This window comes from Gopherus evgoodei, chromosome 2 (assembly GCF_007399415.2).
Source record: "Gopherus evgoodei ecotype Sinaloan lineage chromosome 2, rGopEvg1_v1.p, whole genome shotgun sequence".
Classification (NCBI taxonomy): domain Eukaryota; kingdom Metazoa; phylum Chordata; order Testudines; family Testudinidae; genus Gopherus; species Gopherus evgoodei.
In genome coordinates, this window is record NC_044323.1 from 116,876,326 (window position 1) to 116,901,091 (window position 24,766).

General features: G+C 43.0%; 1 protein-coding gene across 1 annotated transcript in view; it reads left to right on the top strand.

Moving 5' to 3' along the window:
- GLIPR2 (GLI pathogenesis related 2) overlaps positions 1–24,766 on the top strand; it is a 53,054-nt gene that overhangs the window by 13,930 nt on the left and 14,358 nt on the right. The window contains exons 2-3 of the mRNA XM_030551569.1: positions 16,091–16,199; positions 19,970–20,073. Of these exons, the coding sequence (XP_030407429.1) occupies positions 16,091–16,199; positions 19,970–20,073 (213 nt within the window). The remainder of the gene's footprint in view (positions 1–16,090; positions 16,200–19,969; positions 20,074–24,766) is intronic.

The window sequence follows — 24,766 nt, forward strand, 5'->3', positions numbered from 1 at the left end:
ACTCTACAGTGTTATGTGAGGTATGTGAGAGGGATGCTACCTACAGTTTCCAATGTCCTTCAAAAGTTGATAATAAACAATGATGCCCCTGTGTTTTACATGTCTCTATCTCTACTTTTTCTAGGCAACTCGAGTAATGCAGTTGTGTCACCGGCCTCACGTAGATTGCAGAATTTGAGGCGCAATCCTAGGAAATCAAAAGAGGAGCTGATCAAGACCGTTCTGAACCACTACAACAGGGAAAGTAGGAAGACTGAGGAGTGGAGAAAAAGTGTACAGGAATGGAGGCTGACTGAAAGCAGGAGACAGGAGTTGTCTGCCAAAAAAATAGCCAGGCAGATGAGGAGACTCCTGTCTCGCCAAACCAAGTCTTTTGAGTCTCTTGTAGCCATGCAGACAAATATATACCGTGATATCCCACAGCCTTCCCAAAGCACTGTTCCTGGTCCCCCTGTGTATCCTCAAAATAGCTTTATGCAGCACCCAGTTCCTTATTATCATCAGCTGCCCCCAACACCTATAAGATCACCTAGTAACCAAGATATGTTTAATTCTTACCCAGTGCACTCCACCCCCATCATTCTGCAGCAAAGTAATGGTGAGTTGCATCAGACGGTTACAATTGAGTAAAATAGGAAATAGTAAAACATCGGAATGTACTGTGAACCACCCATACCCCCTTTCCTGTTTTTTACTGTCTGACAAATAAAAGGATTTGGTTTGTATTTCTTTCAATATGTTTTATTGGTGATAGAAAAGGTAAATTATACACAGCAAGGTAAAGCAAAGCACAACACATGCACCAAACATTACTGCTGGCTCTCAGCATCAAATTGCTCCCTTATAGCATCCCTAATCCTTGAAGCCCTTTCCTGGGCCTCCCTATTAGCCCTGCTGTCTGGCTGAGCAAACTCATTCTCCAAACGTCTAACCTCGGAGGTCCATTCCTCACTGAACCTTTCACCCTTCCCTTCACAAATATTATGGAGGGTGCAGCACGCGGATATAACAGCGGTAATGCTGCTTTCCATCAAATCTAGCTTCCCGAACAGACTGCGCCAGCGAGCTTTCAAACGGCCAAAAGCACGCTCCACAGTCATTCTACAGCGGCTCAACCTGTAGTTGAACCGTTCCTTGCTCCTGTCAAGCTTCCCCGTATATGGTTTCATGAGCCATGGCATTAATGGGTAAGCGGGGTCTCCCAGAATCACGATGGGCATTTCCACATCCCCTACTATTATCTTGTGATCTGGGAAAAAGGTCCCGGCCCTAAGCCTCCTGAACAGGGCACTGTTCCTAAAAATGAGTGCATCGTGCACCTTTCCAGGCCATCCAGAGTAAATGTCAGTGAAATGCCCACGGTGATCCACAAGCGCTTGCAGAACCACAGAGAAGTACCCCTTGCGATTAATATACTCCGATGCCAGGTGGGGTGGAGAGATAATAGGAATATGCGTCCCATCTACTGCCCCTCCACAGTTAGGGAAGCCCATTTCTGCAAAGCCATCTAAAATGTCCTGCACGTTCCCAAGAGTCACGGTTCTTCTTGTCAGTGTTCGATTAATGGCCCTGCAAACTTGCATCAGCACCATTCCAACGGTGGACTTTCCCACTCCGAACTGGTTCGCCACCGATCGGAAACAGTCTGGAGTTGCCAGCTTCCAGATTGCAATAGCCACCTGCTTCTCCACAGAAAGGGCATCTCTAAATCTCGTGTTCATGCGCCGCAGGTTGAGGGCGAGATCATCACAAAGTCCCATGAAAGTGGCTTTCCTCATACGAAAGTTCTGCAGCCACTGCTCGTCATCCCATGACTGCAGGACGATGTGATCCCACCACTCAGTGCTAGTTTCCCGAGCCCAAACGCGCCGGTCCACGGAGCAGAGCACGTCTGTTATTGCCACTAGCATTGTACTGTCTGCATATTGATGCGATTCAGTACCATCGTCCCACTCCTCAATGTCAGTCACACGCACATTTAGCAGCCTAAGGATTAGATCAACAGTAAGGCGAGATGTGCTGGCAATAGTCATTAGTAAGGTATTCAGTACCTGAGGATCCATTCTTGAAAGATAATGCAGAAAAACCGCTTTAGAGTCACAATGCTGCCACAGTGCTCCGCATGTGTACCAAAGCAACGCTGGCCGTTGGAACAGGAACAGGAAGCAGAAGGACAATCACACTTCCTTCCCCTTCCCACAAGCCCCAGCGCCGCTTTGGGACGAGGTGCCCTGTGGGATAGCCGCCCACAATGCATCACTCCCAACAGCGCTGCAGTGTGGCCACATCTAACAGCACTTGCAGCGCTGCTAGCAGTAAGTATGGACACTCTGCAGCGCTGGCCCTATACAGCTGTACTAATACAGCTGTAACAACCAGCGCTGCAAAATTTTAGATGTAGACATGGCCTGAGTTAATTAATAAGCAAAAAGTGATTTTATTAAATACAGAAAGTAGGATTTAAGTGGTTCCAAGCAAAATAAAATAAAGTGTGCAAATCTGTATCTAATCAAACTGAATACAAATAAGATCCTCACCAGTTCCAGAATGCTCCCTTTTACAGACTAATCTCTTTTAGCCTGGGTCCAGCAATCACTCACACTCCTTGCACACTGTCCTTTGTTCCAGTTTCTTTCAAGTATCCTGGGTGGTGAGAGGCTCTCTCTTTAGCCAGCTGAAGACAAAATGGAGGGGCCTCTCAGGGGTTTAAATAGCCTCTCTCTTGTGGGTGGAGACCCCGTCCTCACACCTATGCAAAGTCTAACTCCAAGATGGAGTTTAGGAGTCACCTGGGCAAGTCACATGTCCATGCATGACTCACAGTTTTTACAGGTAGCATCCATTGTTTACATGCTACCTTGAACGTCCTCAAGTAGACTTCTTATGTGGGTTGGAGCATTCCAAGATCTATTGTCCTTTAAGTGTTTCTTGATTAGGTACCAAATTTCAACATTCCTTTCTCCAGGAACTGACCAAATGCTCTATTAAGTTTATTTAGAAATCAAGCCAGTACACAGCCAACATTCATAACATTCATAATTTTGAATACAAAATGATACATACATACAAATAGGATTAATACATTCAGCAAATCATAACCTTTATGGAGATATGTTACATGGCATATGTAGCATAAAACACATTCTAAGCATATTTCCATAAAGTCTTATGGGAGGTACCGTCACACCTAGCACTGCCTCGGGGAGCTCTCGGTCAGCGGCGGTGCTAAGGCAGGCTTCCTGCCTGTCCTGGCACCGCGGACCACGCTGTGCCCCACAAGGGGCCAGCAGTAGGTCCAACTCTGACTCGCAGTTTGAAAACCACTGTTGTGTATCATCTTACATATCCTTCTGTGAACATGAGTCAGAATTCAAAACAAAAGAACTGTATCCGTGAGAAGGGAGTGAGCACTAGGAGTATCCTAGGTTGCACTGCCTGTTGAGCCAGTATAACAAATAAATAACTGATAAGATCTGTGACAAAGTTCCTCCTCTACCTTGGTGGGTCCTGCACTTATTTGGCAGATTTGTTCACCTCAGTGATCTTCCCCACAGTCTGGATCAGCTTCTCCTGTATCTGATGAGGAGTTGGGAGGTTTGTGGGGAACCCAGGCCCACTCTCTACCCCAGGTTCCAGCCCAGGGCCCTGTAGATTGCAGCTGTCTATAGTGCCTCCTGTAACAGCTGCATGACAGCTACAACTCCCTGGACTACTTCCCCGTGACCTCCTCAAAAACACCTTCTTTATCCTCACCACAGGACCTTCCTCCTGGTTTCTGATAATGCTTGTACTCCTTAGTCCTCCAGCAGCACTCCCACTCCCACTCCTACTCCTTGCGCCTCTTGCTCCCAGCTCCTCACTTGCACTTCCTCTCCTCTAGCTCCCACTCACCTGACTGGATTGAGCTCCTTTTTAAACCCAGGTGCCCTGATTAGCCTGCTTTGACTGGCTGCAGGTGATCTAATCAGCCTGTCTGCCTTAATTGGTTGTAGCAGGTTCCTGATTACTCTAGTGCAGCCCCTGCTCTGGTCACTCAGGGAACAGAAAACTACTCATCCAGTGACCTGTGTATTTGCCCTCTACCAGATTTCTGTACCCCACTGGTTTGGATCTGTCACAGGTCCAAAAAGAATACAAATGATTACAAAAGAAAAACAAATCATTTTTTAACATTTGTTTTAAACACGGTTACAGCTTTAGAAGCAAATGTCATTTTTCTCATTAAGAAATGTAGGATAAATGCAACTTTTGGAAATATTCAAATGTCTTTGATTTCTTTATGCAAAGTAAAAAGAGTCTTGTGGCACCTTATAGACTAACAGACATATTGGAGCATGAGCTTTCGTGGGTGAATGCATCCGACGAAGTGGGTATTCACTCACGAAAGCTCATGCTCCAATATGTCTGTTCGTCTATAAGGTGCCACAGGACTCTTTGCTGCTTTTACAGATTCAGACTAACACTGCTACCCCTCTGATTTATGCAAAGTGAGATACATCTTAAAGTGAGCTAAAATTCATGTCACTGTTCTGTGAAGCTGTTATACGAAATGTCTTTTGACACTTGTTGCAACTGCCTTGTTCTAGCTTTTAAGGAAAGTAACACAAGTTCACTAGAGACCCCCTCTATTAATTTTCTGTGAAACTTTATGCACACAGGCTGCCAACATGTTAATTCGTTTTCTGTGTTCGTTTGTTTTACAGGACCAGAGGGGATAGACAGGAGATGATGAATTAGTCTTTGTTGTTAGCAACAAGATGTTTAGAGTTATCTCAGGAGGTTATCTAATCTAACCCCCTGCACAAAGCAGGACCAATCCCCAAACAGATTTTTGCCCCAGATCCCTATCTGACCCCCTCAAGGGCTGAGCTCACAACTTGAGGTTTAGTAGGCCAACACACAAACCACTGAACTATCCCTCCCCTCCTGATGCTTAGGAACATTAGGGCAATCGCAGATCTTAGAAAGGTTGTCTCCTCTTATTGTCTAAGGGTCTTTCTAGACAAGGAATAGACTAAAAAAAGTGCTTTTTTAAATCAAGCTAGTTAACGTAGTTAAAAACACACACATGTGCTTTTAGTCTGTTCCTTGTGTGGAAAAACCCTAAATCAAACAAATGATTAGAGATGCTATACTTAAAAAAAAAATCAGAATGCAAGTATTCCTAACCGGCAAACAACGCTTTAAGCCAAAATCTGTCTTGCACTCCATGTAACCCTGCTGAAGTCCAAGGAGCTGCATGGTATGTAAGAGAGTGCAGAATTTGGCTCTAATTTTGCACAGCACTTGCCCTTTAAACATGAGACTCTCCAGCATTGCAGTAGTTTGTGGCATATCTCTAATTCTTCCTGGTTACTGAAGGTTAAGTGCGGGCCACCCATGCTCAAAACTGATAAATGCTCCGAGCAAACATATCCAAACAATTTAAAAGAGCAAGACAGACTGTACTTGTCTGCAGTTCTATCTCAAGGTTCTTCATAAAGTAGAACTGCAAAACATGCTCTCTTTGTTGCTTTCTCTTAATCCAAAGGGGAACTGTTGGGTTTTTTCAGCAAGTTAATAAGGCATCACAAAGATTTTCCTTTACTAAAATTAGGTGAAAGTTATTCACCAAAGAAATGAGTCTTCTGGCAGCATTTCCAAGTGAACAGAGCACTTGACTAGGATTGAGACCTGGGTTCTATTTCTGGTTTGCTGAGTGACCTTATGCAGGTCACTTCAACACTGTGCTTTAGTTGCCCATCTGTACAATGTAGGTAATGATATTTATCTCTTTGTAAATTGTTTCGAGATCTAGTAATGAAAAATGCTATATGAACATGAGGCATTATTATTATTATTTTATTATTATTTATTAATACTGTGGTAGTTTCTGCCTTTGCTTGTGTGGTTTTGGCTTGGACATAACCACTGCTTCATGCACACTGGAAAATCAGAAATTTGGGTGGGGGAGAGTGTGCTATTTTGTACGTGTGCCATGCAGACCTAAGAGTGTTCCCACCTTCAGGAAGGTCATCATAGCAGTAGAGATAGCATTTGGTGCAAAAACTGCTGACAGGCCCTTATGACCAAGCCTTCAGGGCTCTATTGTGTCTCCGGAGTGTTCTGTGTTATCTGACCCCAGAGTGAGGTAAGTCACATAAGTGCTAGCAGTGGAACTGAAGGAGTATTTCATAGTTCTGGTTTCATAGGGCAGCAGAAATCCAGGGATGTGAGTGGGCAAGGTAGAAATTCCAACTCCTTTTGAAGATTCATCCCATGAATTTAGAGGATGGCACACTGGTGCACCCTCCACCTTTGAGTTTCCTTTCCCCACTCTCCTCCCCAAGGGAAGGGCCAGATGTCATATAGCTGCTCCCCTAAAGAAATATGGAGGTGAGGGAGGGGGCCAAAGGCTGCTGTTCTCCCCCAAATCCTCAGAAGATCAAATTAAGGAAGGAGCAGGCTGAGTCATTTGGAGGAAGAGGTTTTAGGCCTGCCTGAGGCCAACACAAATCTCTAAGGTTCACTGACAAGGAACCAGAACGAGTTTTAGATTTCCATAGAAACCATGTGATTTTCCATGTGGTCTCAGGTTTCAGTGTGACCGGTTCACACAGTCATGTGTACTGTGCAAATAAATTATGGTATAAGGTAACTTGGCAGATAACCTGTGCCATCTGGAGTCTTACGCAGATGTTACTGTGATGGAGGGGTTCACAAACCATTTTATAATTTGAAAAATCTCTTTAGGATATGGACTGCTTCTAAATGTGTTTGTACAGTGGTTAGCCCAGATGGGGCCCCAATCCTGGCTGGAGCCTCTAGATCCTACTGTCATACAAATACTGTAATGAAATAAATTGGGCCACATCTTCATAGCATGTTGTATGGACTTTTCTCTCCCTGCGGCAACTACAATTGTCTATGTGGTAAAGAAAAGTTAGGAAACTGTTTAATATATTTTAAGCTTGCTTCAAAGTGATATAGAAACTGGAAACAAGGAGCAATAAATCTCCATGAACAAGCAGTAAGACTATGGTGGCCCACAGGTCAGATCCAGCCCAGGGGACAATTCCCTCCATCCCTCAAATGTGTCCATACCCCCAACAGACTTGCAGTATGAAATGGTGTCCTCCATGCAGCATGACTGCACATACGATATGTTCAAGGTCATGCCACAAGTCATGTTGTTTATCTATTCATGGCATGATTTTATAAATTGCTTCCTTATATTCAGGGGTGAAAGTAACTCCGAAGACTTACTGGTACAGGACTGGCTCTGGCCCTGGGAAGGGGCAGGGACTTGGGTGGAAGGGGCGGGGCTGGGGTGAGCGTTCCCCCAGCCAGGCCTTCCACGTGGCATGGCCTGCGTCACCTGGGGCTCCAGTGGCAATTTAAAGGGCCCATGGTAGCAGCAGCAGCAGCTGGAGCCACGGGCCCTTTTAAATCGCTGGCCCCAGGGCAGCTGCTCCCTTTGCCCCCGCCCATTGGCAGCCGGAGTGGGGGACAGGGGCAACGATGTTAAAGCGCTGCCACAGCAAAGGATCCTCCATAAAGCTCTGCCACGGCAGCACTTTAATGTCTCTGCCTGTCCCTTTTGCCTCCCCCATCGGAGGCCCTGCTGGTAGGGTCTGAACCAGCAGGGCCGCCAACGGGGAAGGGGTAGCAATGTTAATGCGCTGCCATGACAGCCCTTTAAGGACGGTCCTTTGCTGCAGCAGCACTTTATCATTGCTGACCCTTCCCCACCCCACCCCCAGGCTACGTACGGGCCGGTACTGGCTTCTTACCGGTACGCTGTACCGGCCCGACCGGCTCACTTTCCCCGCTGCTTATATTCCTTCTAAACATACACAACCAGTACAAATTATTGAAATCTGTATTCAAAATAAGGTTTAGGTAGCAAGATTATGTAGTGGTCTAGTAAACAATGTAAGCACAGAATACAGTAAATGTCTGATGCAATTTACTACTTTTGAATAATACAAATTCAGATGTGTCATTTATATTCATTCCATAGGTATGAATGTGTATACAAATATTTAATATTTATCATATTAGGGGTGCACAGCTATTTAAGAGAAATCTAGCTTACAACTGAAATTTGCTAATGAAGCAATATGCAATTTGCAATTTGTTCATACAAAAATTGTGTTTTTAAATTCACATTAAGGTGCAATTGCATTCACAAATATTATAAAAAAATATGAAAATGTTTCCTACTACTGCCCTCGGAAATAGGGAAGTCTCCAGCACCAGAAAACAGAATTGGATCAGTGAGCCTACAAGAAGGTGAAATCAAAAGAGGAAAAAAATGTGATTGCTTCATTCTGCCTATATAGGAGATTCACTGGCTGTCTCAGCTGTAACAAATGGATGTCATCCAGTGCTAGCTAGTGAGGAATTTTCAAGGAACGTTTTTACTGTGTGGTTAGGCCTTGAGGAATTTTTGGCATGATAACTCACAAGGAATTCTTGTGATTCTTCTAAATCAGCAGCTTCCTCTTTTGAGTTAATGGCCTGACCACGTTTTCCACAATCTTAGATTGGCTAAGAAGTTCAGAGAGGCCTTATTCCCACCCCAGCTTTCTAAAAGCAGAATGTCTCTGCATGTGGCCTGTTTACTGATTAATGATTGCAAAACAAGGGCTTTTGGCAGCATAGTAATGGCATGGCAAGCACTGGCTTCTACAAATACAGCAGGTAATCAGGCCTAACCATAAGTATGGCAAGTTATCTATGAAGGAGGGTGGTTAGCGGTTCAGTAGCTAGCTTCTTCACTGATACACAAAGGAAATCACGTCTGCTTATGCCATGAGAGTGGGAAACTTGGTGTAACAACTGTTGAAGGTCTGGGGAATCTATGCTTATTAGCCTGGCTTCTGCTTTGTTTGTTTGTCAGAAGGTTCTAAATCCACTTAAGGAGTAACAAACAAAGCTTCTTGATTCCTTCCAGCAAGTGTTTCTGAACTCCCCAAATCTCTCTATAGAAGTGGATGATCCTGGGAGGGGCTGTTCTTTCCAACATCCAAGTTAACAAGTGTATTTTTTCACCTGTTGCATGCCAAGTGTGGGCAGTGATTTAGTTTGTAAAAAGCCTTAACTGAGAAAATATATAAATGCTGTTATTTAGACAAAAATGGAATTTTCAGTTAATATATTTTCAAATGTTTTAAATGCTGTGCATAAAAATCTAAGAAACACTGTATACCAGCTATAACTCTTCAAGGAGGTGATTAGTCTGCATATGCATACCAAATACCTCAAGTGGGGGAAGCCTGCCAAAACACAGTTATCTAGTAGCATGACTACTCACCTTGTTACATGATGTGGCACATATACAAACCTATTGCATAGCCAGTGTAATGTAGAGAGAAATAGTGTGATGAGAAGGTATTCTGTCTTAACGTCAATTAACTTTAATAAGAGCTTGAGAGACATGAGCCTCATTGAAAATATAGCTCCATGGTGAGAAAAGTGTAAGAAAAGGCAAGATGGGAGAAAAAATGCAAACATAGATCAAAGAAAATCTTCATCAAAAGGGATCTCCTAGAGTGAAATGAATGCTATTTTGAGCAGGTGTAACACATACACAAGAAAGTCCAGCACAACGACAAAAAAAGACAGTGTCCCTGGAAACTGCGTCCCTTCCAGTTCATGTATAACTATAACCCCAAACCTCTAGTGCCTTTTGGCAATACTTTCTCTGTGAACTTGAGATACAGCTCTTGCAGGTATTTTTTCTTAACTCTTGCCCTGTGCAGGAAGTTACAAGGATTCTCCTCCCATTTTCTGGAAAAATGGAGTTGCCTCTTTGCTCTCCTAATACAGCATCCTTCACCCTGTGTGTAGATAACCTTTTATTTCTTCTGTGTTTCCCATAAATATTGCAACTATTTTTATTTGAAAGAGGAGAGCCTTAACAGTGGGAAAATTCAAAGTTATGAAATGAAGGGAAGGAGGGATTCTATGATATTAAAATGGAGTAAGAAATATGAATTTTTAACTCCTTGCTAGCATTCCAAAAGGTTTCAGCACTGAAGTAGCAAAAATCCCCAATGGCCAGAGATGTGGGAAGGCCTCTGAGTTACTACAGATAATTCTTTCCCAGATATCTGCCTCATGGTTTCGCCCAAATGCTCAGGGTCTAACTGACTGTCATATCTGGGATCAGGAAGGAATTTCTCCCCAGATCAGATTGGCAGAGACTCTGGGAGCTTATCGCCTTCCTCTGCTCTGCAGCATGGGGCACTGGTCACTTGCAGGTTTAAACTAGTGTAAATGGTGAATTCTGTGTAACTTGAATCCGGGCCAGCTCCAGCTTTTCTGCCGCCCCAAGCAGCAAAAAAAAAAAAAAAAAAAAAAAAAAAAAAGACGAGTGGCGGCACTTCGGCGGCAGCTCAATCACGCTGCTTTGTCGGTGGCAGTTCGGCGGCGGGTCCTCCCTCTCTTCCTCTTTGGCAGCAGCTCAAAGAGGAAGAGAGGGAATGAGGAGCCCGCCGCTGAAGACCCAGACGTGCCACCCCATACGGGACAGAGTGCCACCCCTTTCAGCGGGCCTCCCCATGCACCTGCTTCTTACGCTGGTGCCTGGAGCTGGCCCTGATTTGAAGTCTTTACATCACAATTTGAGAACTAGTAACTCATCCAGAGGTTATGGGCCTATTTCAGGAGTGGGTGGGTGAGGTTCTGTGGCCTGCAACATGCAGGAGGTCAGACTAGATGATCACAATGTTCCTTTCTGGCTTTAGAGTCTGTGAGTCTATAAAGACCATCCTGAGGCCTTCGTGACCTTGGGCATGTGCAACAAAGTGAGGCAAAGGATAGGTATAGCTATGGGCTTTTAACTTCTCACCCAAATCAGAAATCTCAGGTATTTCCCCACAGAAGGGCTGTTATTGTAGGGGAATAAAATGATTAAATAAAGATTACTGTAGCTGGTCTTGCTTCAGAGTAGGACATTTGTCCCACTACATTTAATTATATCTGTACTATGTATTATGATATTCCTATTTTTATTTCAGTCATAGCTTTACTAATAAAAGGTCATTTTCACAATAAAGCTAAATTATAAATTACCTGTCATAGGTGAACACAATATGATATGTACAAACCAGCATGGCTTCTGCTAAGGCTCTGAAGCACCTTTCTAATCCTCTGATCCTGGGTCAGCCAGAGACCAATGAGAGCCTCTGGCATAATTTAGCAAAACCTAGGGGCTGCTTCTGAATTATACTCACTGCAGTGGTTCCCACAGGGGCCACTGTGTTGGACAGGATTCAGGTGGCGCACCATGCACTCTCCCCCTGGGATGCTCCCTCACTGCCCTTTCTCCACCCTGACATCGCCCAGTATTATTTATTATTTCTATTATCATGGTGCCTTGGAGACCCCATGATGGACCAGGACCCCATTGTGCTAGTTGCTGTACAAACACAGAAGAACAAAGACAGTCCCTGCCCCCGAGGAACTTACAACCTAAGTATAACAGTTCTGCACCACCTGAGGATTAGGACTGCTTTATGACTGCTGACGTGGCACAAAGCAGCCAGAGCTGGGGTAGTCAAGAGCCTGGACTGCTATAGTCAGTTGTGGTTACCATATCTCAAGAAGAATAGAGCAGAAATAGAGGGGGTTCAGAGGTGAAAATGAAGAAACTTTCATATGAGGAGATACTGACTAGATTGGCACTGTTTAGAGAGAAGGCAAACAGAGGGGACAAAATAGAAGTATTCAAAATAGTAAATTGTGCAGAGAAAGTAAATTGCTCCTAGTTACCTTTTCTCATAATATGAGAATGAGGAGACAGTCCAGGAAATTGAAAGACAGCAGAACTTAATTCTGACAAGAGGAAATACTGTTTCACGCTACACATAATTAACCTATGGAACTCATTGCTATAAGATATTGCTGAGGCCAAGACCTCAGGGTTCAAAAAAGGATTAGATACTTACAGAAACATTTGATAGGATAATTTTTTTTAATTAGAGGGTTTAAAACTTTGTGACATAAAGCAGAATCTTAATTTACTGGGAATAGGGAGTAACTTTATGGGCCTAAGCAACCCAGTTCCACAGAACAGGGAGGCAAAAAGCTACTCCCAGCTGGGAACAAGCCTGGAAATTCCCACTAACTCTCACTTGCAGTGTCTGACTTCTCAGTTAATGGCATGTCACTGAAATGGAAAAAATAGAATTCCTTCCAAAACAAACTAAAAGATTTTTGGCAGTGTGGAGTCTCTACATGCATATCAGAGCGCACACAGATCCTGGAAAAAAATAAAGGCAAAAATATACACGGTCTTAAGATCATGGTGGATAATTATTCATTTATATAATTGTTCAATAGTAGCGTTTTTTGTGGGGGTGGGAAAAGGGCAGAGAAAGAGACAGAGAAACTCTAGGCAAAAATTAAGTCCTGTTTGCTAAGTCTTGAGGAAATTGTGGGTATTGTCAATTTTGCCTGTTACTTATTTGCTTTTGTAAGCCAAAATGTGAATGCAAAAACAATTTTTGGTGCTATGTTTCTGCTAATGTCTTGAGTAACTATTTATGTGATCCTGTAAATCTCTGGACTCTTTGGCTAGTATTTTTCTCTTTTGCTCTTGCAGTTATTGGAGATATTTGTGTCACAGTTCCCAAGTTAACTGTACATCTAAACCTCCATGCTCCCCATGAGTGTAGCTCATTAGGTCTTAGGCCTCTAGGTCTCAAGGTAAGATCCCCCAATCCTCTCCCTCCAGACATGGCTGCATACCTGTCATTCTGTGATCACCTCAGCACCTCTCACTTCAGAGGCAATAACAAGGTTATTCAGTGACCAACCAGCTCTCATAAAGTAGCGTACTATTTTTTTAGAACAAAAACATTTCAGCTCAAACACATCTTAAAAACAATAAACAGGTTATGCATGCCTGGTTTTCCAGGTGGTCATCCATCTTTCATATGGAAATCCTGGCAGGCTTTAAAGCACTTCTGGTCCTCTCACAGGGCCTGTCTATGGGCACAGACTCATGTCAGCTCTTCGATCAAGTGTCAATGACCCTCTCCCAGGTCAGGGCTGTCACTGTGTACAATTTCAGATCCTCTGTATTCAGAAGCTTCTTGAACTAGGTCAAACCAGTATATGCTATTTCTGCAAGGAGCCGTAACTTCAAAAAGTTTTCTGCATTGTTTCAGCACTGGGGATTTTCATTAACTGCCATCCATTGATTTACTGCAGGAAACATCTTTTAACTTACCCATTGAGCCAGGGATGCTCACTTGAAAGCCCCTAAAGCTATGATCAAGGGGTGGGATAGCTCAGTGGTTTGAGCCTTAATTCCCTCAACTAAGGGTTATGAGTTCAATCCCTAAGGAGGCCATTTAGGGATATGGGGCAAAAATCTGTCTGGGGATTCGGATCCTGCTTTAAGCAGCAGGTTAGACTAGATGACCTTCTGAAGGCCCTGATATTCTATATAAAATTTATAACATTAATACAATAGTCATTGAATAGTCCATGCTTCAAAAGCATCTGTCACTATTTCAATAAAAGCTCTCTCCCTTGCAGTCCAAGATTTTCCACTGTTTGATGCAGGATAGAAGTGATAATCCACTGTAAATGACATTAGTCAGTCATCGTGGAATTTGATTAGTTGTTGCACACAGTAATATGGATTCCAGCAAGTGCAGCATGGAATATGCAGATGCAACCCCTAAAGCCATCTCTAAGCCAAATTCCATGATAACCAAAAATGGTGATGTAAATTGTTCAGAAAATGGGTGCATGTGAGTTTAAGAGGCAAAGTAGTATAAGCTGCACCAATTTGGCATTTAAAGAGATGGAAAGTAACTACAGAATACAAGTGCGGGGAAAGGTGAGGTATGGAAGGAAAAACACCTTACAGGAAGATGTAGGGGAGGATGCTAGACTGGTTTCTTTTAATAAAGTTACATCACCCAGAAAACTCCCATTGCCAAATTCAAACCTGGCATAAGTGAACACAAGTCACAGTGACTTTAGTGGAAGTTGTTAATCTTTACTGCAGGGATTAGTTTAATGTTTATTTAACGTCAAACTGGTGCAAATCATACTGTTCCACCACTCAACACTCATTCATACCTGTCTTCTGACGAATGTACACCTGTCATTTTACCATACATAACTAAGGCTACAATTTTCTCACAGAGTTCGTGGAAGTCACGGAATCTGACCTCCATGAATTCAGCCCTGTCACCCAGGAGCTGCGGATCCTCCTGCCACCCTCCGTGGCCATAGGAGCTACTTTGGGTGGCGGTCCCCCCCATCCCTTCACTCCCAGCCAGCACAGGCAGTGGGGCCCCCAGAGCTTCAATCCGCTGTGGGCAGCAGGGGCTCCCCCACAGCTCCTAGCTGCCGTGGGGGGGCAGGAGTCCCAGGAGCTCCAAGCCACTAGGGGTCCTTCAAAGCTCCTGGCTGCCGCAGGTGTGGGGGGGGACCCTGGAGCTCTGAGCCCCCACAGGCAGTGGGGCCTCCAGAGCTCAGAGCAGCCCACGCAGTTCCCCAACCTCTGCAGGCAGTGTGTTGAGAAGAAATTTAGGAAAACAAGGTTAATAACAGGAAAAACTTTCCAACCAGGAGGTGAATTAAGCTGGAAATGATCTTCCAGGGAGAGTATTGGAAGACCTGTTGTTTAGGATATTTAAAAATAGACTTCATAAAACATAATTCAATGGATAATAGTGAACAGTCCTGCATCACTGGGGAGATGGAATTAACATTCTAATGGGACTTGTCCTCTTGTGGAGCAGCAGTAGTTAAAGTTGTAACTAGCTTCTCTTTTAAGGTTTGTGTATATTTTTTTCTTTTTGAAACCCAAACTGTCACCAAAAGAAACTGAAACTTCACATGCCACAGCTTATCCTAAAGTATAGTTTCTCTGTGAAGTTTGAAAAAATTCAGCAAAGCCGTTGTGTATCTATGATGTCTCAAAATTTCCCTTGTTTTTTGAAACCTCTCCTAATGGCTTTTTGGCTCATTGCATCTTGGAAACTGCAGTCTCTGCAAACTTCTGACTTCTGTCAGCAAAGCGAGTTACTCCTGCTTCACTATTCCAGTGACACCATGTATCACTGCTTATTTATCCTGTGTGCTGTCTTAAAGTTGAAGATTACCAGGGTATAAAAATAAACATCTTAAATTTTTTGAAAAAAATCACATTTTTACAAGAAACAAAACAATCCATTCCTGTCTTGCCTCTCAATATTTGTGGTGATTGTTTCAGTCTTTAACCCCCGAGTTTTATTTTCAATTTCTCATACATTTTTTTTCCTAGTACTGGATAATGGGAAGTGGTGGGGGTGGGGGAGTGACCTTATGCAATGTATGCTTCATAATATTTGCATATATCTTAACTGTGAAGTACATTCATGTAGTCTTTTGACTATCTGTACTGGGGGTTTTGACATATGTAGAAAAGCTTTATATAAAAAAAACTTTATTTTTATTCATCATCATCATAATATAATGCTACTTTATTAGCGTACTTCCAACAAAGTATCTCAAAGGGCCTGATTCTCATTTATACTCAGGCCCCTTCACATTGATGTAACAGTATAAAAAGGCCTTAAAATATGCTTATCTTAAGACCTCTTTATAGTGCTACCGAGGTGTAAAAGTAGGGTGACCAGATGTCCCGATTTTATAGGGACAGTCCTGATATTTGGGGCTTTGTCTTGTATAGGCTCCTATTACCCCCCACCTCGTCCCAATTTTTCACACTTGCTGTCTGGTCACCCTATGTAAAAGAGCCTTATTGTTGACGATAATAAGGTCTGTGTTCTGCAGGCATTAATCAATGAACCCACATAACACCCTCTTGAGGTCACAGGTAGGTATTTAAATATATATAACACTTTCAGAATTCTGAGATATAAAGCGCTTGCTATACTTCTGGCTTCATTTCATTCTGCTTGCAGATAATTAGGGTGGTACAGCTCTGTTGTTATTTCACTGAACAGTGCACATAGTATTCTTTAGATTCATTTAGAGTGCTGTACCAGCTTCCCAATATATTTCAAGTTTTCTTTTCCTGATTTTAATGAAGGCTGTATTTGATAGACCTCTCCAATATTTTGCATTGTTTCAGCTTCCAAACAATTTGCTGAAGAGGTCTTAAAAGCCCACAATGACTACAGGAAGAAGCATGGCGTTCCACCACTGAAGCTTTGCAAGAAGTTAAACCGTGGAGCACAACAGTGAGTTCAACCCTTCCTTTCATGTAATGAGACTTTTATCACATATATGAATCAAACATAGCACATTCTGTTCTTTTACCCAGCACCGGGATCTGCCTATGCATATCCCAGAAATATGTGCACTTTGATCTGTATTGTCCTTTGTTGAGATGTTGCCTCCAATGTATGATGCTTCCATAAATGATCCTTCTGTACCAGTTAATCTCTCTTGGTGGTGGTGGTATTCATACTCCTAGCTTCTAAGGCCAGAAGGGACCATTCTGATAGTCTAGTCTGACTTCCTGTATAGCACAGGCCATAGAACTTCCTCCAAATAATTCCTAAAGCAGATCTTTTAGAAAAAATTCCATTCTTGATTTAAAAAATGCCAGTAATGGAGAATCCACGACAACCTTTGGTAAGATTGTTCCAATGGTTAATTACTCTCACAATTAAAAATTAACACCTTATTTCCAGTCTGAATTGGTCTAACTTCAACTTCCAGCCATTGGAGTATGTTTCATCTTTCTCTGTTAAATTGAAGAGTACATCATTAAATATTGATTTCCCACATAGGTACTTATACATGGCAATCAAGTGACCCCTTAATCTTCTCTTAAGATAAATGGATTTTGCTTCTTGAGTCTTATCACTGTAAGGCATGTTTTCTAATGCTTTAATCATTCTTGTGGTTCTTCTCTGAACCCTCTCTTTATCAACATCCTTTGCAAATTGTGGGCACCAGAATGGGACACAGAATTCCACCAGTGGTTGCACCAGTGCCAAATACGGGGATAAAATAACCTCTGCTCCTATTTGAGATTCCCCTGTCTATGCATCCCAGAATCCTACTCTTGTCTTCTGCAAAAGTACCCTATTCTGGAGATGGAATAGTGGAGAGATACAATAACTTCACAGAGCTTTGACTAATATAATAACACCAGAGAGTTGATTAATATAAATTTTTGTGAGACTACTATTTTGTGCTCTGAGGGAAGGAGGATGGAAGAAATTATCTTTTAGAAACATAGGAACGACCATACTGCATCAGTACACTCATTCTTCTAGGGTCCCTGAAAGTAGGTATACTAGATGCTACAAAGGAAGGTATACAAAATCTGAGAATGGACAATATATGAAATAACCTACCCTTGCAATAAGTTTCTTCCTACTCCTGACAGATAGATAGTGGTTGGTTTGTGCCTTAAAGCATGCAACCTTATATGCTTTTATCCTTCTAATGTAACTGTGTAGTAAAAAAGTCTTATTATTTATATCAATAAATCATTTTTGAGTATTACTAAATTTTGACCACAATAAATCCTGCGATAGTGAGTACTCTAGGTTAATTAGGCCCTGATTTAAGAAATACTTCAAAATTTGTTGTGTTATAATTATATCTGATGTCCCCTTGTTTTATTTGAGAATCTTCCAATTGCCTTTGTCTACACGATTAATTATTGTATGTATCTCTCAGTTTCCCTTGTATTTGTCTTCTCTCTAAAATGAATAGTCCTTCTCTTTTCAGTCTTTCCTACAGGAGCTGCCCCATTTCTACAATCCTTTTCATTGGCCACTTTTGGACTCCTCCTACTTCTAGCATATTCTTTTTGAGATGCAATGACCAGAACTTAGCCCAGTACTCCAGGTGCCACACATTGATTGTATACAAACAGTAATATTCTTACTGTTTTCTAACCCATTCTTTATGCATCCTAAATTTTTGGTATTTTAACTGATTGCCTTACACTGACTTGTCCACAGCCACTCCAGGTCTTCTCCTGCATGATTACAGTTAATGTAGACCACAGCAATGTTTATGAATAGTTCAAATTATTCTTTCAAATGTGTATTACCTTGCATTTGTCTCTGTTGAATGTCATCTGCCATTGTGCTGCCCAATTGCCTAGTATTGTTAAGTCTCTCTGGAATTCCTCACAATCTTCTCTGTTCTTGACTAATTTACCACTTAACTTTTCCCTGTATGGTGCGGTCTGGAGAGAAACCTTTGCTTGATTGATGTTAGTCACCTTGGTGTATTTATTTTAACTTTGGAAGGTACTCAGATACCAGTGTAAACAGGCACTACAAGCACCTAATAACTATTGTGTCATTACAGGTGTAAGCCCCTATTCCAATCATTAATATATTAAATATTGGTCCTAGTAGAGCCTTGGGCAACTTCGCTGTACACCCTCCATCAAACAATTCCCTGTCATTAGCTGATGCCTCACACTGTGCAGAAGACTTCACAGAAAACTTGGGCATTGGTGGCACCTTGTTCTCTCCTCTTCTCTGCATGCGGCACACAACAGTTTAGTCTCCTGATGGGCTTCAATCCCATGGCTCCCTGTGACTGTGAGCTTTGCAGCCGCCCTGAACCAACGCTGCCTGCGTGTGTCTTTTCGGATGAGAGGAGCTCCTGTGGCATGACAGGGAACTTCGCAAGTTTGCTACAATAACTTGAGCAGTGTAGCCCTGTACAAGTAGAAGACTATGCTGGACTTCTGTTCTGTGTGCAGTGCCTAGCGCAACTGAGGCCTTGTCCGTGGCCGGGACTCCTAGGCGCTACAGTGACGCCAATAATAATATAGCAGAAAGGCAGCCAGCTGGGTGCCTGGTGAGAGTAGAGTGCCTCTGTGGACAGCCACAGCGCTCAACACCCCCCTGAATAAAACTACTGTGCCCGCGCAGTGGGCAAGTTGCTCACCTTTGTGGCTGAAAGCGCCATGTTGCTTCTTGAAGTCCGGTGGCACCTTAAAGACTAACACATTTATTTGGGCATTAGCTTTTGTGAATAAAAACCCACTTCTTCAGATGCATCTGAAGAAGTGGTTTTTCTACCCACAAAATCATCTAAAGAAGTGGGTAGAAAAAGAAGTGGGTTTTTTACCCACAAAAGCTTATGCCCAAATAAATCTGTTAGTCTTAAGGTGCCACCAGACTCCTCGTTGTTTTTGTGGACACAGACTAACATGGTTACCCCTCTGATACATGTTGCTTCTAGGACATTTTTTGGCCTCCCTGGTGCAGGAAATGGCAGTTCCTTTGAAACCGAAAGGGTTTTTTAGAGTTCTGGGTGTAACCCTTCCAACAGGCTCCCATATCATGTTCATATACTGTGGTTTAGAAGCCCCTGGACTAGATGATCTAATGGTCCCTCTGGGCTTAAATTCTTTTAAATAATCTCTGTCCACACTGAGAATTGACTATTTATTTCCTGCTCACTGTCTTTTGTCTCTTAAACAATCTCTAATCCACGGCTATTTACCTCTCATGCCACGATTAATTTGTTCTCTATATAGCTCTTGGCTGGGACTTGAGAAACTCCCCCCCACAAAATATATTCTAATTTATAATCCATATTGTCCCTATGCAGATTTTTCCCATGGAGACGACTAAAAACAATAGGAATTGGCACTTACAGAAGTTTCTGCAGATTCTTTTTCTTCTCCGTACACAGAAGTGGCAAAAGCTGCAGCTCCTGGATTCTCCAGGATCTACACAGATCTCGGTGACATGAGGCTTGATACCTTATTGCCTCCAGACTCTCTGTGGCAGAGAGTCATGCTGTATAGAAGTGGGGAGGCCCTAGAGGCAATAAGAAGGCAGAAGGCCTCTGGATTCCTCTCCTCATGCTGCTGAGATCTGTATTGATCTCACAGCACCCACTATTTTAGGCACCTGGAAATTCAGTAACAGGATTATAAATGCTCAGGTCAGTGTGACTGCTATCTGCATGCGATATTAGCTGGTACTGCTCCGTCACTGGTGTTTGATTCCTTTGCTAGGTATGCAGAAACACTGGCTAGCACCAAGGTCCTCCAACACAGCCCTGAGTCTTCAAATGGAAAATGTGGAGAAAATCTAGCTTGGGCTTCCTATGATCAGCCAGGTAAGTTTGGTCTTTGCTCCTAACTCATAGATTTTAAGTAAACAAGCCTCCTTAGACACTTTGAGCTAGGCATGTAAATATTTTTAATACAAAGGCCCAAATCCCATCCTGGCAGGTCGAGTGGCTCAGAGCAAGGACACGGGTAGATATTTCCTCCGGTCCAGAAATCTTGACAGTATGAACCTGGTTCCATGGGACTGGCTTAGCCGGGGATGTGCAGTGGTGGACACTTAAACTGCTGTGCTGAAAAGAAGATGTGCATGCTGCAGCTAGCATGGTCTGCTAACGGCCGGTGACAGCCAGCTGGTGGGCTGGATCTGCATGATGTGAGTAGCAGGCTATGCCCCTTCGGGGAAAGAAGCGTCCTACACCTTCTCTATTCACTGTCCCAATTTTGCAGCAGCACAACACAGGAGAGTTGTTGGCCCAACATTGTCAAGAAGCCTAAGGGCTTGTCTGCCCTTGAAACTCTACAATGACACAACTGCAGCAGCACTTCCATGTAGACATACACTGTAGCAATGGGAGGGATTCCCCACACCCCTGAGAAACGTAGTTAGGCTGATGCAGGATTTCAGTGTAGATCAGCCCTAAGTCAATGCTAATTGCTCCTGCATTCTCCTCTCCAAGTGTGGGAACTGCTATATGAATAAATCACTTCTAGAGACCTTTGTGTCAACCCCTTTGTGGTCCCTCTTGAATCACCAGTGCAAATGCTTTCTGCCCTAAAAGAGAAATGACTTTTATATGGTTTAGTTTAGACACATGTGACAGACTGAGCTCTTAGTAAAACTATCTCACATAGGCAGCATGTGGTGAGTGGTCAGGAAGAACAATTTTCACTGAGCTCCCATTCATCCCTTCTCCAGTCTCTTATTTTAGTGACTTTAAGGCTTGATTTCCCCCTGCAGGGACCAGGCAATGCAGTAGGTTAGGACTCTATCCCTTCCAGAGAACATTTGACTTAGAAGAAAAGTAGTTTCATATTGTCACCTTAGACTGGGATTTTCAAAGGAGCCCTGGGAAGGTAGGAACCCAAATCCCATTCTTATTAGGCCTCTAAGCACCTTTGAAAATCCCAGACCTATTCTTTAATGGATATTTGTTCACAGTAAAAAAATCATTACACACTTTGGCTCACTTCAGAACTATTAGCATGATGTCCTTTGGAATAGCATGAAACATGTTTTGGGGGCAGCCTGGGGGAGCATAGTTGTATGAAGTTAGCATAGCGCTTGTCCCTTGCTAGCTGTACTTTATTTCCTCCTTTTTATTAGCACTAATGTTCCACAAACATTTTTTAACAGTTTATATCAGGAGAAGGCAACCTACGGCACGGGTGCCGAAGGCGGCACGCGAACTGATTTTCAGTGGCACTCACACTGCCCGGGTCCTGGCCACCGGTCCAGGGGGCTGTGCATTTTAATTTAATTTTAAATGAAGCTTCTTAAACATTTTAAAAACCTTATTTACTTTATATACAACAATACTTTAGTTATATATTATAGACTTACAGAAAGAGACCTTCTAAAAACGTTAACATGTATTACCAGCATATGAAACCTTAAAATAGAGTGAATAAATGAAGACTTGGCACACCACTTCTGTAAAGGTTGCCAACCCCTAGTTTATATGATGACTTTGTTCAATGACTTAGGGAAAAAAAACCCTCTACATTATGTAATCCTTACTCCTTCATGGAGCAGTTTTTTCTTCTACATGCTGTTTCCACAGGTGTTTTGTCTAATCTGCATGGAGAGTTTTCTATATGGCTGTATCTAATTTATTTATTTACAGCATTTCATGTCCTGCTGAGCAGTCTGAGCCATGTCCTCTCCTTGTTCCCAAAAATGATACAAATCTTTTGAGTCAACGACATTGCCTATAGAGCAGAGCCTTTTTAAGTGCTTATGAGTGAACGCTAGTTGTGTGCAGAAAATTATTCTCTGCTGTTGGCTTAGGCTATGCCCCTGTGGAGTTGGTTCTCTTTCCATTTTTTTCCCCTTGTCCAGTTCCATCCTGATAATTAATTTGTGTCAACCTGAATGAGGCTGGAAATTGGCTGTATTATGGATTCTATTCAAGTCATTAACAAAAGGAGTTAGTGTCTTCCAATTTCCTTTCCAGATGAAGGAAACATCAGTAAGTCTTCAACTTGGCATACAGTCTCTCTCTAAAAAGAGCTGTTGCATTGCTGGATTCTTGGTGTTCGACAAGAATGCTGGCATGGTTGAGTATCACGTGTCAGAAGAAAAGTAGAGTTTGAAAATGTAATGCCCTAACTGTGAGTTTTTAGAATTTCTTTAAATTTCATCATACGATTTCCAGCTAACAGTCTATGGCTGTTGTCTGAAATTTATTTAGCCCTGTATTCTAACAAGTATGTGTCAGTCATTTGGTCCCTCTGATCCTGAGGAAGTTGCATTGCAGACTTTCTTTTTCTATGCTCAGATGAGTGACAGCATTATCACAGTTGGCTAGTGTATTCTACCTCTCCCTTCTCTGGGCTGCTCTGGTACACCAAACACCTGATGGCATGCCAGGTGTCTCATGGACTTGAGGCAGGTACTAGAGACTCTTAGGATGAAATTCTGACTAGACCCTATGTGGTGGGAAGTATGAGAGGGCAACTTGTGGTCCATGAAATGGCCATAGAGGACTGCAGGCTGTGCACTCTGGGGAGAAAAGGGACTTCACTGTTCTACTGCCTGGGAGACACATGATGTCCCAAAGAATTGGAAGGATGCAGGGCCTAGCCTATGGAGATGGATCAGCATGCAGAAGAGAGCAAGCTTCAGCACAGTTAAGAAGTATAGTAGCAGGCATGCCCTTGAGGCTCCCCAGTATGCCTCATGGCATGGATGGCTCCTTACTGCTCAGTGCAGACTTGCACCCTATGGGCTTGATCAGTATAAAGGTCTGTAGAGGCTGTAGCACCTGGTGTGTTGCAGCAGCACTTACTACATGTCTACTAGAAAGACCTACAGGAGGGGGATGTTGCCACTTCTGGGGAGCCCCCCAGATAAGCCTCACCCAGAGCCTGCCTCACCTCATCCTGTGCCCCCTCCCACACCCAAACTCTGCTGCTTCGGGGGGGAAGGAAGGGAGGAGCCAGGTAGGGAGCCTGCCGCCTCCACCAGCTCCCCCGCCCTCAGCACCAGTGGGGGACCTGGGCCGTGTGCTGCTGCCTGTGCCACCCCAGCACCTGTGGGGCCCCAGGCAGCTCCCCCCACCCCAATCAAGCACACAAAGAGGGCTGGCAGAAAAGAAAGATTCAATATTATAAATAAATATTGGTTACATTAAAAAAATATGTGGTTTATTTTTGAGGGGAAACAACCCTACATTTTCTAATTTGCTGTGTTTTGTGGAAACTGGTAAATTCTAAGATAGTTTTTGTTTAAAAATGAAATTAGAAAAATGTTACAAAGTTTTTGGTTTTTTTTAATCGAGCCCAATTCTGCTGTTTTTCTTTACATGGAATAATATCTAACTCTGTTGGTCTACTTATGAAAATCGCTAGGATTATTCATGGAGTAAAGTACTACTCAGTGTGGGGAAAGGCACCACAAGATATTAAGGAAGTGTACAGAAAAAGCGAGTGAGAGAAGAAGTTCTAGAGGGAGAAGTATAATGCATACCTCTTCTCCATCATCACTGCAATAGAGCAGTATCAACTCTTAGAACTTAAAGCTTCTGCTTATCAAATTGTCCTGTTCTTATTATACATGTTCTGTCATCTACCTGCGATATGGAATTTTAGTAGCTTTTCCTCACAGCGAGGACATGTCGAAAACCATCCATGACTGTTCACACTTCAGAGAGGCATGCCAGGATTGCTGTCTAGTAGAGGCCATCAGTCAGACATTGTCAGGAGCAGCTGTGTTTCCTGTTAGCACATTGCTCTGCAAATAAGCCCAGCAGAAAGGAAGCTCTGGAAGTGATTTAAAAAGAGATTGCATCTGTTTGCACACTGCTTGCACCCACCACATCCGCTATGATCTGGTAACTGTCATCTAGGGTCGGTGTGTGTAGTTGGTTTGTTTGGCTTCTTCCTTTAAACTAAAATGTACTTCTTACAAGTGCTAGCTCAGCCAAATATTTCCTATTTGGAGTTTTGTTTGTGTGTTGTTTGTTGTTGCTGTTGTTTTGCAAAAGGTTTATGCAAATATTAAGTAAAATGGTGGCATTTAATATAAAATTACATTGCTCAATACAAAATCAATTCAGGCAGATTAACTCGAAATGCGGTGGTGAGTTCTCTGTATCATTGTTTCCCAAACTTGGGATGCTGCTTGCATAGGGAAAGCCCCTGGTGGATCAGGCCAGTTTGTTTACCTGCTGCGTCTGCAGGTCCAGCCAATCACGGCTCTCACTGGCCGTGGTTCACTGCTCCAAGCCAATGGGAGCTGCTGGTGGCGGAGCAAAAAAAAAAAAGCCAAGTGCTGCCGGCAAAGCGAAATATCGGGACAAACACCTAAATATTGGGACGGTCTGATATTTTATCAGGGTGTCTGGTCACCCTAGTTCCCTCTGGGAGCTATGACAGTGGTACCCAGTGACCGGACAGACTTTTTAAAGTTAAGTGTCATATATTAACACATAAGCATTTAAGAGAAAAACAGATCTTAAAAGAACAATATTGCCAACTTTATGAGGTCAAAAATCATAAGTCAGACCCTCTCAAGAGATC